This window comes from Sander lucioperca, chromosome 14, assembly GCF_008315115.2.
Source record: "Sander lucioperca isolate FBNREF2018 chromosome 14, SLUC_FBN_1.2, whole genome shotgun sequence".
NCBI classification, from domain to species: Eukaryota; Metazoa; Chordata; class Actinopteri; order Perciformes; family Percidae; genus Sander; species Sander lucioperca.
In genome coordinates, this window is record NC_050186.1 from 28,932,526 (window position 1) to 28,949,613 (window position 17,088).

At 39.3% G+C, this 17,088-nt stretch overlaps 1 protein-coding gene across 5 annotated transcripts in view; it reads right to left on the reverse strand.

Annotated features, from left to right (window-relative positions):
- Window positions 1-17,088, reverse strand: part of shroom3 (shroom family member 3) — a 101,907-nt gene that overhangs the window by 40,277 nt on the left and 44,542 nt on the right. For 3 of the 5 annotated variants that reach the window (XM_035991138.1, XM_031277618.2, XM_035991140.1), the window contains exons 3-4: window positions 7,472-7,597; window positions 804-1,007 (exon numbers count right to left, since the gene is read on the reverse strand). In XM_035991138.1, coding sequence (XP_035847031.1) covers window positions 804-1,007; window positions 7,472-7,597 — 330 coding nt within the window. Of the gene's footprint in view, window positions 1-803; window positions 1,008-7,471; window positions 7,598-11,962; window positions 12,925-17,088 lie in introns of those variants that run through there. The other 2 variants (XM_035991139.1, XM_031277619.2) reach the window with 2 other exon arrangements.

The following is a 17,088-nucleotide window of genomic DNA, read 5'->3' on the forward strand; positions in this document are numbered from 1 at the left end:
TGACAAGAGATTTGATTTGACATCATGACATCAGTGTCTGTGTCCAAACCGGCAGCGACAGATGCCATCCACAAAGAGCCTGGTTCTATCCGAGGTTTCTGCCTAAAGAAAGTTTTTCCTCACCACTTGTGGTTTCTGCCTAAAAGGAAGTTTTTTCTCACCACTGTTGCACCAAATGCTTGCTCGTGGGAAATAATGGTTGGGTCTTTGTAAATTATAGTGTGGTCTAGACCTACTCTATTTCTAAAGTGTCTTGAGATAACTATTGTTATGATTTGATACTATAAATAAAATTGAATTGAAGTGAATCACGTTCAAAGGTTGTTTTAGTCGTGCAACAGAAAACTCAGATTGGACAGATAGTCTAGCTAGCTGTCTGGATTTACCCTGCAGAGCTCTGAGGAGCAGTTAACCATAGTCCTCATTAATTGACCGGAGTTTATAATGCCAACACAAAGAAAGCGGAAGGTGACAGACATCCGGCCGAAATGAGGGACGTCCGGAATTTCCGACGGCACCTGAACAATCCCGGAAATAAAACGTTGTCGATATATACTACTTCAAGACTAACTGCTGCTACTACCACAATGTCCTTTTTACATTTCTATTTCTACAGCTGTTCAATAACAAGATACCACAAGTAAATCAGACAGCTTTGGAGATATTTCTCTTTTGATTATTTTGACTAACTTTTTCACCTACTCCTAGTATTTGTGCAAAGCTAGGGTAGACCCAACCTGAACCTGTCTCAGTATTTCACAAACTTTTAGACAGTAACGGCTGAGGGGTGTGTTTGTATGAACCTGGAAGAGGACAGCTGGTGGCAGGAAGAGTAGGCGGGGTGAGGTCCACTGTGGGTGTGGGGGTGCTTAGCTCCAGAGTGAAGCTGGGAGGACAGAGGATGGTCCAGGCTCTCCATGCTGCCCCTAGAGCTGTACTGGTCCGGACTCTTTCTCATGTAGCTGCCACCAGAGTCAAACCCGCCGGACAAGTCGGTGGTCGAGGTACTGAGAGACAGAGAGGGAGAATTTAAATTGTTATCAAGGAGACTCAGACATGGCTTTAATGCTAAAGAAGAATATGAAGTAGTGAGAAAAGTTGGAAAAGTGGGAATGGTTTAAATTAGTATACATTTCATTGAAATGTTAAATAACACCAAACATGTATGAAACAAAAGTGGAATATTTTAAGGTTTTCTAAAAAGCTGTCACTACCCTGAATTGCTGGCTTCAATGTGTAAGAAGTTGGTGAAGTTGTAGGAAAAAGTGGAAATGGTTCAATGTCTTTAAAAAGTTAAATAATACCAACATTGTATGAAAGTTTTTGTAAAAGCTGGTGCTAAACTGAATTGTCAGCTTTAATTTGAAAGAATATATATTTAATATATTCAAAAGGTTGTATAAAACTTTTAATGAATGAAAGACGTAGAACATTTTAAGGTTTGAATGCAGACAGGGAAAGAGAGATGGACAGGTAGGCAGGAAGGCAGACAGACAGACAGACAGACAGACAGACAGACAGACAGTCTGCAGGAAAGTGCTGTGTCTTGGTTGAGAAAACAGCAGGTGTGGCTCATAAGCTGGTTGTCATAGTGATAGCTAAGTGACACCTGGGAGAGATAGAATCTCAGAGAATGATGAATGATGGCACACTGCTAGTTTCCTGAAATCTCTTTACTTTGAGCATCCCAAGACTTTGCTGAAGCTGTAGACATGCTATTTGTGTGGATAGAGTTAAAAATGACTCAAATATCACAGTTTAAAAAAAGGGTGGATTAAGCGAAATAACATTGCTGTGGATGATAAGAAGAGGATATCTCGTTGCTTTGAGGCAGATAATTCAAAAACTATAAGTCCTAATGCTTCAATGAGCACATTGGCTGAAAATAGACGAATAGAAGAATACCTATGGTTTGACATATAAATTGTGTATGACAAGTAAATATTGTTGGCGTGAGAGCAAGTTATAGAGGTTTTAAGGCGATTTTCCAAGGCTTCCCACTCTAGTGATGTCATCGCCCACTCTAAGTCATGCAATACTGACTCTATTATAAGCACAGAAAAAGCCTGAATGAAAGACTAAACTTAAACAGTGATAACACTGATAAAATTGTAAAAGATAGAATTAAGCTGAAAACAACTGTAATAGCTTTTGTAAACAGATTCAAGTTTGAATTATGTCTGTAGGTGAAAGTATGTGGGAGGAGTAGCATTTCAAAAAGGAAGAAGCCTGAAGAGGATTTGAAGATTGCTAGTTGACTTTGATGTAAAATGAAAATTGAAAAAATCTTAATATTTTAAAAAAAGAATAAATAGCAGAAAAAAGTTGAAGAAGTCCCATTATGTGCTTAAAGCTGAACATTTTAATATTTGAATATTTTTATGTAGCTGAACATATGCAGAAGTTAGAGGCAACCAAAAAAAGTTGAAGAATAAACAATTGGATAACAATACTGTGAATGCTGCATTAAAAAAATTAGATTATCAATTTAATTCACTACTTTTTTTAGGAGGCAGAACAAGATGTGCAATATACTATATATTTGACCTTGTGCTGTCGTAGTCTTTACATTACAGTTTTTTTTCCATAGCTAAACGACAATGGGCACAATTGGAGTCACGTGCAAAACTACAGTCTGCAGCAGTTCATGCGGATCAAACTTTGGTTCGTTTTTCATTGCTTGAACACAGTTTTCAAAACCTTACACATTTATCCCATGACTTTAACCACAACCTGCACAACACTGTGGATCTACAGCACTTTGTTCAAATGCTAACACACTGCTGTCAAAACCACACATTCAAAACAGAATAGATTTCAGCCTGGTGCATTTCAAACACTGCTGATTGCAATTTTAGGTGAAAGCCTACGTAGGTGTCTTGTTTTAGACTTGTTAGTGAACACATACTGTACAGTATATATATATATATATATATATATATATACACAGTGTTGGGGAGTAACGGAATACATGTACCGGCGTTACTTATTCAGAATACAAATTATGAGTAACTGTATTCCGTTACAGTTACAATTTACAGTTTTTCTTGATTGCTTTGACCTTAAAGAAACTGGGATCCACTCGGTTTTCATCATCACTGTCTCAGCAGAGCAGAAGACACCGCTTGCAAATGTGTTAACCCTTTCTCATTGGATTGACACATTTTCCCCACCCTTTTGCAGAACAGTTAACAAGGATGTCATTCAAACAGTCCAAACTCCATTGTTTTAGCTATGGTAACCAAACAGAAACCATCTGTTCCTAACTATTTAACTACCTACATCAGTATGACATCACTGAAGCACCTGTTTGACACTCCACACAAATCTTCAATTAACAATCAGTCTGCAGGCCTTAAAGGTGCAGCGTGCAGTGTTGTTATTTGCCATGGATGGAAGAGGTCAAAGGCAGATGAGAGTGAGAGGAAGAGGTAGAGGGGTCCGAGTGCGAGGAGTCCGAGTGCGAGGTGGAGGTATAGTTGGAAGGGCTCAGGTTTCTGATGAAATTCGGGCAACTGTTATTGATCACGTTATCAATCATGGCCATGTGGCCCCATCATCAAGACAGAAGAGACTGAGTATCAATAGTGGCTATTTCTTATACTCTACAGTAATAGATGTTTATACTTTTTATTTTTATTTTCTTAATTTCTTATACTCTAATATATTTTATTTTGGTTTACATGTATTTTGTGTAATACTTACAGTATTTCAGTTTTCAGCCACAGTTTGAAAATAAGAATCAATGGAATCAATAAACTGTGCATAAAAGCATTTCTGATTCTGGATCCAATTCTTTGCAAGAAGGCAAATTTGACAACAAATGGCACCCGCATGAAAGCTACGTAGAGTAATAGGCTACAATGACAAGCAATGGTGCACTGATTCGCACTGAGTGCTGTATTTTGTATTTTGTTGTCCACTGTGTAATGGTTGATTGGAAGAGCTCATACACTTGTTTGCAAGTTGTGTTGTTTGAAGGCAAAATTAGCTTTTGTTGCATATTTTAAATGTTTTGGCACGGTTCGAGCCTTTTGCAAACAAAATGTGTCATTTTGACCATGAGTGCCACTGTTTCGGCCTGTGTGTTAACTGTTTTGAAAAATGTGGAGTTTGAGTTGACTGCTGCATCAAAGCAATCAAGAAAAACTGTAAATAGTTGGTATTTAGAATACAGTTACATTGTTGAAATCAATGGATTACATGATGATACTTCTCTGTTTCACGAGTTTATTCACTCTCTGAATAAATTAAGGCAACTCCACGCATTTCCCAGAAGCTCCAATATGAAAACGAAAAAATTAGCTATTTGCGCGATCAGTCACAATGGAGTCGGAACCGACACAACAGAGCCAGGGAAGGAATGCGTTTCTATCTTAGCAATTCACATTACAGAAAGAACAGGGAGAACGAAATATAACTGTGCAGTGCAACCTCTGCTTGCCAGCAACCAACCTCCTTTCAGCGTCCAAATTACTCCACCTCCAACCTGAAGAAGCATCTTAAAGTCATTTTTAATTAGCCAAGGGTAGTCGTCTGCTGTAGTTTTAGATAGATAGATAGATAGATAGATAGATAGATAGATAGATAGATAGCACTTTATTGTACATTTACACGGAAATTTGTCTTGCATACAAGCTCCAGCAATCACAACACAACAACCTAAAAACAAGAGCTAAAAACATAGAGGCATCAATAAAACATAAATAGATACTTAATTAATATGAGGGGGTTTTACTGGTCACCTTGCTATTTTATAGTTGACTTGCGACTTTACATTCTCCTATGTGCTGATTTACTAGCTCCAGAGCCGTTGAAAGACTGACTAGCTCCGTTTGACATGCTAGCTAACGTTAGCTAAAATTAGCTAGTGGTAGCTTAGACTGCAGTTAGATTTTTGTAGTATGCAGTTCGAGACTACAAATACAACAATCTATCTGCTTGTTTAGGTACACATTCAGCCAGTTGGAATAGAAGAACACACCAGAATAGGCCTGTTTAGTAAGCTGTATGTGATGGCCGCATTCCTACACTTATAAAATGCAATTCAATGTGGAAATAATCCAAGTATTCAGAATAGTTACTCAGATTCCGTTACAAATTACATTTGTGGGCATGTATTCTGTATTTTGTAACGGAATACGTTTTGAAAGTATCATTGCCAACACTGTATATATATATATATATATATATATATATTGGAAATAAAGAAACACCAAATAAGACTGAAACAGTTATACATTGTGCCGTTTGAGAAAAACAGTGCACAGGTAAAAGAGCAAAGATACCAATATGTCCAGGTAAGATGTCTGACGTTACATACAGTTATAAAAAATGTGTAAAACACTTCCTTTACTGTAGTAAAACTGCGCACTTACTGTTTTTCACAAAGTAATGGAGGTGTAAGCAATGGGAACACCACAGTCATTTGTATTAATAGATAATGTAGGTTCATGGCAAGAGAAGACATCCAATGTGCTGATAAAAAAACTTATATATATTACGTACCTTTAGTTTAAGTTTAAGTAACATTTCCAGTAATTACGTAAATTACTTCAGACAAAATAAAAATGTATATATCTATTTACTGTAGGTGAGCAAACTGAGGATTTTCATACATTATTGTTTACCTAAAAACTGATATAAAAGAAAAAAGAAAAGGAAATATTTTCACTCTTTTCTTATAGAAAATATAGTCACTTAAATTATTGAAACTGTAAAGATGAAATGTTTGTATTTTCTGTATTGGTGTTTGATGCTAGTGTTTTTACTCTAAGTGTGTTCTGAGTGACAGTGTGTGTGTTGTCTCAGTGAGGATTGTTGTTTTGAGATGTTTGTTAAGAGTTGTGTTGCTTGGAATGAGTTTTTCAGGTGATGTGAACTGTTTAGCTCAGGTGACTGTTGGTAATGCAGATTGTAGTTAGAGTTTTGCATGTGTGGCTTTAGTTGTGCCCAGTGTCGTTTAGCAATCGGAAAAAAACTGTAATGTGACATCAATTGAGACTTGTGCTGTGTTAAAGTGTTAATGAAATGTTACAGGTCTGACCTCGTCTGATTACTGTTGGGGTGTATTCAGACATGAGAGCAACATGTTACATCATTGTCAGAACAATTACATAACCAGATGCATGTCTGAAAGGGGTTTTATTTGTGTGTGTGTGTGTGTGTGTGTGTGTGTGTGTTTGTGTGTGTGCGTGTGTGTGTGTGTGTGTGTGTGTGTGTACTTTACAGTTTGACCCACCAAGTCCTTCAGCTGAACACAATGCAATTACTGTACTGCTCTGGAAAATGGGACACTCTCTGTCTGTTTGTCTGTCTCTGTCTGCATTTTTCTTTATCTGTGTCAGTAACTTCTCTGAGTCTAACTTTTGTGTCAGCATCCATCTCTTTCTGTCAGCCGTACTGACCATCTCTGTTTAACTTTCTGCCTTCTGTTTCCTAATTCCAATTAGAGCATTAAAGCAGATCTGCAGGAATCGTCCGACAAACTTTTTATTCAGATTCCCACTTTACTAACAGGACATGCCAGTCAAGAGTGTTAGAGTGTGTGTGTGAGGGGGGGTTGTTAGAGGTAAGGGGTAAGGGCATCATGAATGCCCATTCCTGCCGGCATCTACGTCATTGACCTGTCCAGCCATCTCACACACACAGCCATGTCAGAGGTTTTTATTCGCCCTTCGCTGCTGTTTAACAGTAACAGTGATGTAACTTCCTCTGATGACATAAACCTGCTGACCAACAACTCCACCTTTACAAAAAACACAACAGGCACAACACTAAAACAAGTATGTATTTACAAGTTCTTGCAACTGGTACGACTCAATATATCACTGAAGATACTGTAGCTGGGAACACACATCTCCTAAAATTTCCTTAATTTAAAAAAATGTCTTCACTTTCCAAAAACGTCCGTATTTTCTAAAAGTGTTTTAATTTCCTTAAAGTGTAATTTCGTTTTTTCTGTCCAGGTTGAAAATACTCGAAATAACCCTACTTTTCTTCATTATTTCTTTTTGCAGTGGAGGATTGTTTTTTACTGTCATCTGGTGAGGGGCATTAAAAACCATGTAAAATGTAACTAAGTCAAAAGACGTAACTGCAGAGTTACATGCATGTGATTTTGAGCTTGGAAAGCTACCGACCAAGCGTCAGTATGTGACGAGTTGGGAGTGAGAACGGGTTGGTATAAAAGAAGATATCATTGTGTTTTTTAACTTGTGTTATTACATTTGTGACTGCAACAACAGAAATGCTGAAAAACACAGAAATCACTTCAACAAAAGAAGGATGGTTGCATACTAAAACTTCCTTTTTTTTTTTTTTTTATATATTCACATACATACATTATATATTGCTTCGCTGACTAGCGAAAAATTTATCCAAAGATAGAATAAAAATGAGGAGCAGAGCTAGACCAGGGGCCCAGGAAAAGTAGGAATATTATTGTTAGAGCTGTTTCTTTAACACTGACCTGGTGTGGTAGTTGTGGTGCCAGGCACTGCTCATTGTGTCCATCCCTCCCTGATCCGACTGCTGCTGACCTTCACTGAGCTTCGTTGAATGCCATGAGTGAGGACGAGATGCCGGTTCGCTGCGTCTGTGGGGTAGAGATACAAAAAGAGAGTCAGTGTACATGCATTCCCACCAGCTGCGACGCCATGGCTGGCTACTTCCTACCTCGAGAGCCCTTGCTCTGTCCACAGCAATCTTTGAACTTGGCCTTCATTTTGATAACTACACACCTGTACAGTTTTGTGACTGCATCTTGCACGGTTGTGCGGGACGCTATCACAGTGAAAAAATCTATCCACAGATAGACAGACAGAAATATTAAAATAAAATAATATATAATTTTTTTTATTATTATTAACTTTTATTTTACCAGGAAACAATCCCATTGAGATTCAATTTTTTTTCAAGGGAGTCCTGGCCAAGACAGCAGTATAATAGTTCCATATTAAAATATACAGTGACAAACAGACAACATAAATCAGAAAAAGACAGTTGGTAATTTAACATCATCTCAACATAATCACCAGCAGCGCTCAGTAACAGCACATGTGCATTTAGTACTCAAATAGTCCTTTATCCTAATTTTAAACTGTGTCATTGTTGATAGGTAGTATAATTTAAGATGGTTCTGCAATTTATACCAGGATGAGGGTGCAAAAACTTTAAAGGCACTTTCACCGAAGACAGTTCGCGTTCGGGGAATGTCATACATGATTTGCCCATATGATCGAAGATTACATTTCCTGGTGGTCAGGAGAGAACATAAGTAAGTAGGCAGTTTACACAGTATGGCCTTAAAAAGAAAACTATACCAATGCTCCAACCTGTCATTGTGCAAAGAAGGCCAACTGAAAACTAGAATTAGTTACAAATCTTAGTGCTGCATGGTATACACGCACACACACACACACACACACACACACACACACAGTGCGTGGCACTATCTTTGTGGGGACCCGTCATTGACATAATGCATTCACTAGCCCCTTACCCTAACCTGAACCATCAACTAAATGCCTAAATGATGACATTCCCACTGCACTAATGTTACTTGGTACGTAACGTTAGCTCCCTGATCTAAAGACCTCACAATGCCTTGTGTTTCTCACTCCTGCTTACTTATCAGACGTGACATGACAAAAGCATTTCGTTTTCACATACGGGTAGGCCAAGGTGAAAAGAGGGAAATTAACTAACGTAGCCAACATATTTATTAAAAAATCACATTCGAATAGTAATTTAAGCATTCAAATAGTATTGATTTTTTTACTATTCGAATTATATTCGACTTTTGGAATTTGTTCCAACAGCCCTATTAACAACCCTGGCCTTAATTGTAGTTTGCTATGTTTTAAACTCTATCATATTTTAGTGGGAAACCTCACTGTTTTCTCATCTGCATCCATTTTGATTTGCTGTTGATGCTGTTTTTTTTTTTTTAAGATTATTTTTTGGGGCTTTTCCCTTTATTAGATAGTGACAGTGGATAGACAGGAAAGGGGGAGAGAGATGGGGAATGACACGCAGCAAAGGGCAGCAGGTTGGATTCGAACCCGTGCCGCTGCAAAGGACTCAGCCTACATGGGGAGCACGCTAATACTGGGTGAGCTAGAGGCCGCCTCCCTGCTGTTTGCTTTTAATGTAGTCTATATCGACGACGATTCATTTAGGGGATTGCTCCAGTGCCACCGGAAGATTCACCGGATGTCCCTCATTTTCGGCCGCATGTCCCTCACGTTCCGCTTTCTTTGTGTTGGCATTCTCAACTCCGGTCGATTTATGAGGACTATGGTTGACTGCTCCTAAGATCTAAGCAGGGTAAATCCAGACAGCTAGGCTATCTGAGTTTTCTGTTTCACGACTAAAACAACTTTTGAACGAGCACGTTCCACCAAAACAAGTTCCTTCCCAAGGCTATTATGCAGAGGCACCGTTATTGCACCAGGCAAATAGCGCCGCCCAAGACGATTGTGATTGGTTTAAAGAAATGCCAATAAACCAGAGAACGTTTTTCTCCCATCCCGGGCTGCTGTGGGTACTAGCCAGACCTTCCTCTGCAGCGCTGTGGAGAAGGGTCTGGAAACGCGAGACTACTTTTAATGCAAGCTCAACATGTTTTCCATGTTGTCTTGATAAATTAGGTATAATGTAAATTCACACAGCACTAATTGCATCAGTCATGTCACACTCACCACTCTGTTGTTTTCAGTTTATTATTTGTTTCTACACATACTGTTTTCATCCAGTAAATATTTCCAGTCAGTTTGCAGTTTTTTTCATTAATGTTAAGCTACTGCCGATGAAACTCAATACTTCCTGTTCAAATTAAAAGCCTTCAAGTGGCTCAAAGGGCATAAAGCCTCCTCCTGGTAGGCTTCAAATACAAATCATCAGATTAACTTACTTAACAGCAATTAAAAAGTTTTTCTTTTTGTAGTGATAACCTTTATGACGTCCCCATCATTATTTTAAATGTGTTATCTAACCAGTTATGATAAGAGAGATGCCGAAAAGCATGGCAGTTACAATAATCTTCCCTCATCTTTGTCATATTTGACATGTTCTGCTGCTCGTTATTTAGCCACACAACAGATAAACAGGAAAAGATTGTATCTGAGTAAGAAGAAGACAGAGACATGGAAGCTTGCATGTCCATGTAACCCAGGAACCTGGGTAATGACAGGATGTGACTGGAATACCTCAACACGTTATCATCGCCTTTACCCGTGTACAGATATTCACCCTCTCCATTAGCTCTCGGGGGACTGGGTTGAGTACAGTATGGTATTTGGTTTAAGTTTCAAATCCAAGTCTAATTCTGAAACCTGGACCACACAAAAAGTCTTTTAAACCATACAACGATATGGGTAATTTGTTCCTACCCTCTAATACGACCCACAGCAGTGTTTTCCTTCCTCATATCTAAACGAGAGAATGTCGGTCGCGGTTTTGAACGTAAAGATTGCAGTTTTAAACGTCGCAGGTTGGTTATGTTTAGGCACCAATACTACTTAGTTAAGTTTAGAAAAGTGGTTTGAGTTAAAATCAGACGTTACTTCACTTCTGGTTACACACATGACGCTGAACGTGACGTTCGTAAAGTTAAAAAAACCAACACCACATTTACTTTCAAACAGGACTCGAATACCACCCTTCTGGGTGAAAGTCCTGTGTTTGTTTGACCAATCCACCACCCCAACCTACCTCTTTACATGGAAATTTGGCACTCCTATACCTTTTCACCTTACCTCCTGTTTTGCTCCAGTAATAATTACTACGGCAAACAACCTGTGGGAGCGTTTTTCGGGTCTCAGACCACACCAATGAACAAATGTCTTGCCTTTGCCCTCCATTCAAAAGTCAGCAAGGTTGTGTCCAAAACATAGATATCATGTCTGAATCACAAAGGTTATGTCCAAGTCTTAAATGTGAGTATTTTGGAACACAAACAAATACATGTTTTACACATAAACACATGTTTATTAAGGCCCTGACACACCAAGGAGATTGTTGGCCGTCGGTCCAAGTTGGGTGAGCATACATTGTCCAAGAGTTTGGGGTGTGTCACGCACCGTCATCCCTCATCTGCCTTTTTTTGGCCAATTCAACATTTGGAATCTGCGTCGGGGTCTGCTTTGACGCGAGGATCTGATTGGTTATTCAGCTTAAGCTAATTAGTACCATGCATGTATTATAATGATTAGTACAACATTTCTGCCATTTATTTGGCTTTCTCTTTTGAAATTTGATTAAAAAAGCATCCAGAGGAGAAGGTACACTTTTCAGGTTGTGCTATAAAAGGGGAACTATGTCCATTTACAAAATGATTGTAATGATTCATATGACTTAAGCCAGTCAAATAATATTAGTAAACATGAACAACTCTCTCCCAAATCCAAAGTGCTAAAGTGCTAAAACTCAAAATGGTGATGTCATCAAGTTTAATGTCTGGAACTGCTCCAAAGACTTGAATGACATTGGTGGAATGTTCTGAGTATTTATATATATATAGGGGGTCCACAGTCTCCCATTTATTGTCTATGAAGCAGCTCCAGACTTTATACATGATGACATCACTAGTTTGAGACTTAATTCTCTGGTTTCTGGCTTTGAGAAAGAGTAGCTCATAATTACAAATTTCAATTGAACTTTCCTAGGCCATGAAAATAACATATTGGAATTCTTAATTAAGGTGGTGTTCCCCTTTAGAGTCGAGTCATGATGAAAAAATTGGTTCTAAAGTCAAACTCCATTACTCCAGCAACAATTAGCTATACAGCTATACAGTCCCGTAAACTCCTTTGCTTTTTCTTTAGGGAAAACTATTTAGCAAACTGCCACAGGCCTCTTTTAACAAAACTCTGATCTTGACCTGAACAAACCTAAATCAGACCTCTAAATGTTCTAAATGTGTTTCTGACTAATAAACTAAACTTGTGACCTGTTTTACCTGGAGGTGAACCTGAGGACTTTGGAGATGAGGCCGGTCGCCAGGCTGTTGACGCTGGCCTCTGATGGTGATCGACACAGTGCCCCATCCGACCGGCCCAGCTCAATTTTCTTTGGCTTCTTCCGGAGCTTCCTGCGGTAGAACGCTTCCAGCAGCTCCATGGCTTCAATTCAAAGTCCACTTTATTCTAGTTTCTACTCTACTGCTTTTTTAAGCTGCACCCTTCTTCTCTAATTGTTTGAGTCTTCTTTTAGAAAATCCCAGAAAATTCCATTTCTACACCCTTTACTCTGGGATTTTTGTTTGGATTTTACATTCTACTTACTTACTTACCTACTTTCTGATTTCAAGTAAACTCTACTCAACTGTAACCTTACATGCTCTCCTGTGTACAAGATAACTTCCAAAATATTTGTCCTCTCATGAAATCTACTCTTCTGCATTCCACTGTACTTTACTACACCACTTGGACTTTCAGCTGTCTTCGTTTGCCATATCTTTTCTTAACTTTTGCTGTACCCCTTTTTAACCTTTAAACTAGAAACCTTTTTTGCTCTTCTACCTGCATCTACTCTGCTTTTACTCAAACTCTACACAAATTAACCCTCTCTTTCAAAAAAAAATGTTTCTCTAACGCTGCAGTCCATTATCTGCTGTATCTCCTTTGGAAAAGTTGCAGACCGACGCAACCACCCTATTCCTATTCTACTCCTCTTCTCCGTTGCAAAGACTTGCCACTACCCGTCTCTACCACCCTTTAATATGTCTCTCTGCTCCAGTTCCAGTCTGGGGCTGGCTGGTTGGATTGAGCCGCATTGCGTTGGTCCTCGTCCCTGAGCTCGTTAAGTAAAGCAATTAAATGTCATTAGGCCATATGATAAAAGCATGAAGTAAACATCCTTGGCCTGGCTTGGTCGGGATGGTAGCTGTTGATGTGGTGTGTGAGTGAGAGACAGAGTCTGAAAAGAGAGAGAGAGAGAGAGAGAGAGAGAGAGAGAGAGAGAGAGAGAGAGAGAGAGGGAGGAAAGAAAGGGAGGTAGGGTACAAGATAGTGAGAAAGAATGAGTAGCAAAAAAGGGAGGGACGACGGAGGGAGATAAGAGTAGTTAGGGGGGAGATACTGATGAGTGAAGCAACTGAAAGACTGATAGAGAGATGGTAGAGAGGAAATGGTGAGATAGATGAAGAAAAGGGAAGATAAAAAAGTCAGAAGGATGAGAAAAATTGAACTTCACAATATTGTCTTTCCTGTCTAACAGCCGTGAAATGAAAAGAGAATAGGTGAGAGAGGAAGGAAGGAGGAGCAGAACAGTGAGGAGGAGAGGATGAAGGGGGGAAGAAGAGGGAGGACACATAAACAAGTTAGAGAGAGAGTTGCTGAAAACAGTGGGTAATTGAGCAGATTTTGAAGCCGCGGGGAGAAAGACATCTCATGATGCAGCATGTGCTTCTACAGTGAACAATGAGCTGACTATTATTGATTGTTAGATCACTGCTGGACAGACTGAGACAGAGTCCAAAAGCAAGAGCAGACATATCGACAAAGGTTAGGAATCATTGATGAGCATTGGGGAAGTTACTTGACAAATTTAACTAATTACTTGCTAGAAATTAAATAATGAAATAACCATGATACCCTGACTTTGGTAATCATTTTTTTCTGTACCACCACATTGACATTTTTGGTTAGAATTCTCAACAACTTGGATGGATTGTCATGAAAGTTGGTACAGATATCCATGTTGACCACATGATAATTCCCATCAACTTTGTGCTCCCCTGACCTTTCCTGTAGTGCCACCATGAAGTTGACATTTTTGGTTTTAAGTGAAATATCTTAACTATACAACTATTGGATGAGTAACTGTGAAATTTGCTACAGATATTTGTAACTCAAGCAACTCAAACCCTATAGACCCCCTTGGTAAAATGCCCAACTTTACAGCAGAAATAAACATGTTTACATCATAGACTGTATAAAATATGAACTTAGTTCAAAGTCATAGCTCAAAGTGGCCGCCTCCCGGTGGCTGTTGACGTCACAATCATGGCAGTGCTGACGTCAGCTAATCCAAAAATGGGCATGGAGGTGGAGCGTGGTGGAGCTAAAGTGGGCTTAAGGAAGCCTGGTTGCTGAAACCATGCCCACCTACCTCAAAGCTACCAAACTAGCGAAGGCTAATAAGCTAGGCTAAGAAGCTAGGATATGCCAGCAGTGTTGCCAATTTGGCGACTTTCTTGCTAGATTAAGCAACTTTTCAGACCTTCTTAGTGACTTTATTTTTAAAAAGCGACTAAATAATATTAATTTCCACACATGCTGCTTAGAATAATTACATTTTATGGCTTTTCTGCCAACAGCACAGGTTTGTCTCTCCCCTCTTGCGCCTTGCAGCAGGCAGTCAGCTGACACAGCCACTAAGCTTTATGCAAATGATACGTGATAATGTCACCAATTTGCAAATGTGCGTAGCATGTCATATAGTGACTTTTGGAGCTATGCTAGCTACTTTCATTGGAATAGTGTTGGTGTGCTGTATGCTACTCTACATTGCTCGCCCTTTGGTCTTGTTGCTCGCTCCTGCAGGACAGTTGCTCCCGGCTGGTAATTTACCAAAGTTGGGCTTTTTATCACTAGGGGTTGACTCCTTTTTGGAGCCAGCCTTAAGTGGCCACTCAATCAACTGCAGTTTTTGGCACTTCCGCATTGGCTTCATTTTTCAGCCGCATGGTTTACAGCCTGTTACAAAAAATGGTTTTGGTCTCTATAGCAAATTTCGCCCTTAATGACAACTGTGGGTAGATGAATATTTTTTATAACTCACCCGTTTAAAATGTTAAGGCTTAAAGTAGCTTGATGCATAATTAAGGGCTTGCAGCTTTGAGTGACAGGTGATTGCCATCACAAAAGGCAAGCACGGACTATTGGCCTGCGTCAGCGCATCCACACTTTAACTCTTTGCAAGTTTTTGGGATTAGCTGGGAGACGCTAGGCAGTGCCAATATGGCGATATTTTATACAGTCTATGGTCTTAACTCTACTGTCGAGAAAAAACAGCTGACTACAGGATAGATTGGTAAGCTTGTTAACATAGAGCTCATACAAATAGATAACACTGAGTGTATCTGTATCACAAAATTATAAAACTGGACTGAAAACAGAACCTGATTGGTGGAGGTATGTGTAAAATATATAAACTGTTACCATGAATCATTACAGTAAAAAAAGAAAATCAGGCTCAAACCGTTCTACTGTCTGTGTGTGTGTGTGTGTGTGTGTGTGTGTGTGTGTGTGTGTGTGTGTGTGTGTGTGTGTATATGTAGGGTGTGTCTCTCTGAACAGAGACCTTATCTATTGCCGTGGGAAACTTCCTCCAGCTCAGAATAATCTCTGTGATCTGCTCGGAAACCAAAAATGGAGAGAGAGAGGTGGGCAAAAGAGGATACTAGGACATTGGCGCGCGGCTTTCTGTGCTGATGCCCAGTAGCAGGGAACGTTCCCACAACATTAGCTAACGTTACCCACAAGTTCTAATAATGTTTTAAAGGAAACGTAATCTGATGTTCACAGAACATGATAATGATGTTAATAATATTCTTATAACGTTAAATGTTAAACTAAGACATCACATTTTAACTGCAACATTCAGAGGATGTTTTGAGGATGTTATGAGGCCTCAGATTAAAGAACGTTATTCATAAAACATTCCTGTAATGTGACATGTTAACAAAGGTGAAACGTTCTTTTGGCAACCTTCTGATGGTGTTTTGGGTGTGTTGTTGAGGATTACAAAATGTTCTTTTAGAAAAGATCGTTACAGTGTTACAAAATAACAGAAGAACATTTTCAATGACACATTCCAAAAAATTTTTCAGTATGTTATTGAGGCCTTAGGACCGAACGGTTTTTAATAAAACGTTCCTGTAATGTGACACGTTAACAAAGGTAGGACGTTCTACCGGCAACATCCTGAAACGGTTTTGGGGATGTTGTTGAGGTAACGGATTACAAAATGTTCTTTTATAAAACATTCTTACAATGTTACATAGTAACAAAGGAAGAACATTTTCAATGAAACATTCTGATAAAGTTATGTTATTGAGGCCTTAGGACCAAACGGGTTTTATAAATGTTCCTGTAATGTTAACAAAGGACAGAACATTCTATCTGCAACATTCTGATGATGTCTTGGGGATGTTGTTGAGGTACCAAATTACAAAATGATTCTATCTTTTATCTAGTAATCTTATATAGAACATTTCCTTACAGCAAATTACTGGAGTTGAATAATATGGAGTTAGATGAAAAAACGTTGTTATATTTTGGTGTGCATTTGTTGGGTGATGAGGAACGTGATTCAACTACTCCTGGTGTTCATAACATTCCAGCTTTGTTGCCGCACCTAACTTTGCTTGGAATGTGTCATGAGTCAGGTAAATGTGCCAATTTACTTCTCAAACTATAATGTTATGTTAGGCTGTGACACTCTCTTGTAAATGTTTATGGACTGCATTTATATAGCTGAATTTATAACTAACTTGTTAGTAGAGTTGAGCCGGATACTCGGCTGAAACGAGTATCCGGTACGGATAAAGCACTTTTGCCGAGTACGAGTATTATACGAGTAATACGAGTCAATATCTGTGCTCGGATTGAATAAAAATCCTCATTGGGTAGCTGGCTGTGTCTGCGTTCTGTGATAGGCTAGTCGTCACAGCACCCCTCCCCTACACACATACAGATTTATTGTGTTGCTGTGTGTGTCCCGCACTGCTCACTCACACACAGAACAGTTCTCTCTCTCTCTGTCTCTCCCTCAGTCACTCAGGTTCGCGGGTCTTTTCCGTTAACGTTTAGGGTTTCTTCAGCTTCAGGTTTGTTTTTTACTTCGGTTTGTAGCACTTACTTATTAACCAGTAGAGTTCTGGTAAACGTGGGGTTTGTTCAGACGTGGTGCTTGGTAGAATGCGACTTGCGTTGCGTCTCTGCCTGTCGGAGATTTTTTTTCTTTTTTAAACCGTCAGCTGGCTCTAAACAGATCTGAAAAACAGCGTCGGACTATTTGATCCGTAGAACACAGTCCCCCCCGCCCCCCTCTCTCTCTCTCTCTCTGTCTCTCTCTCTG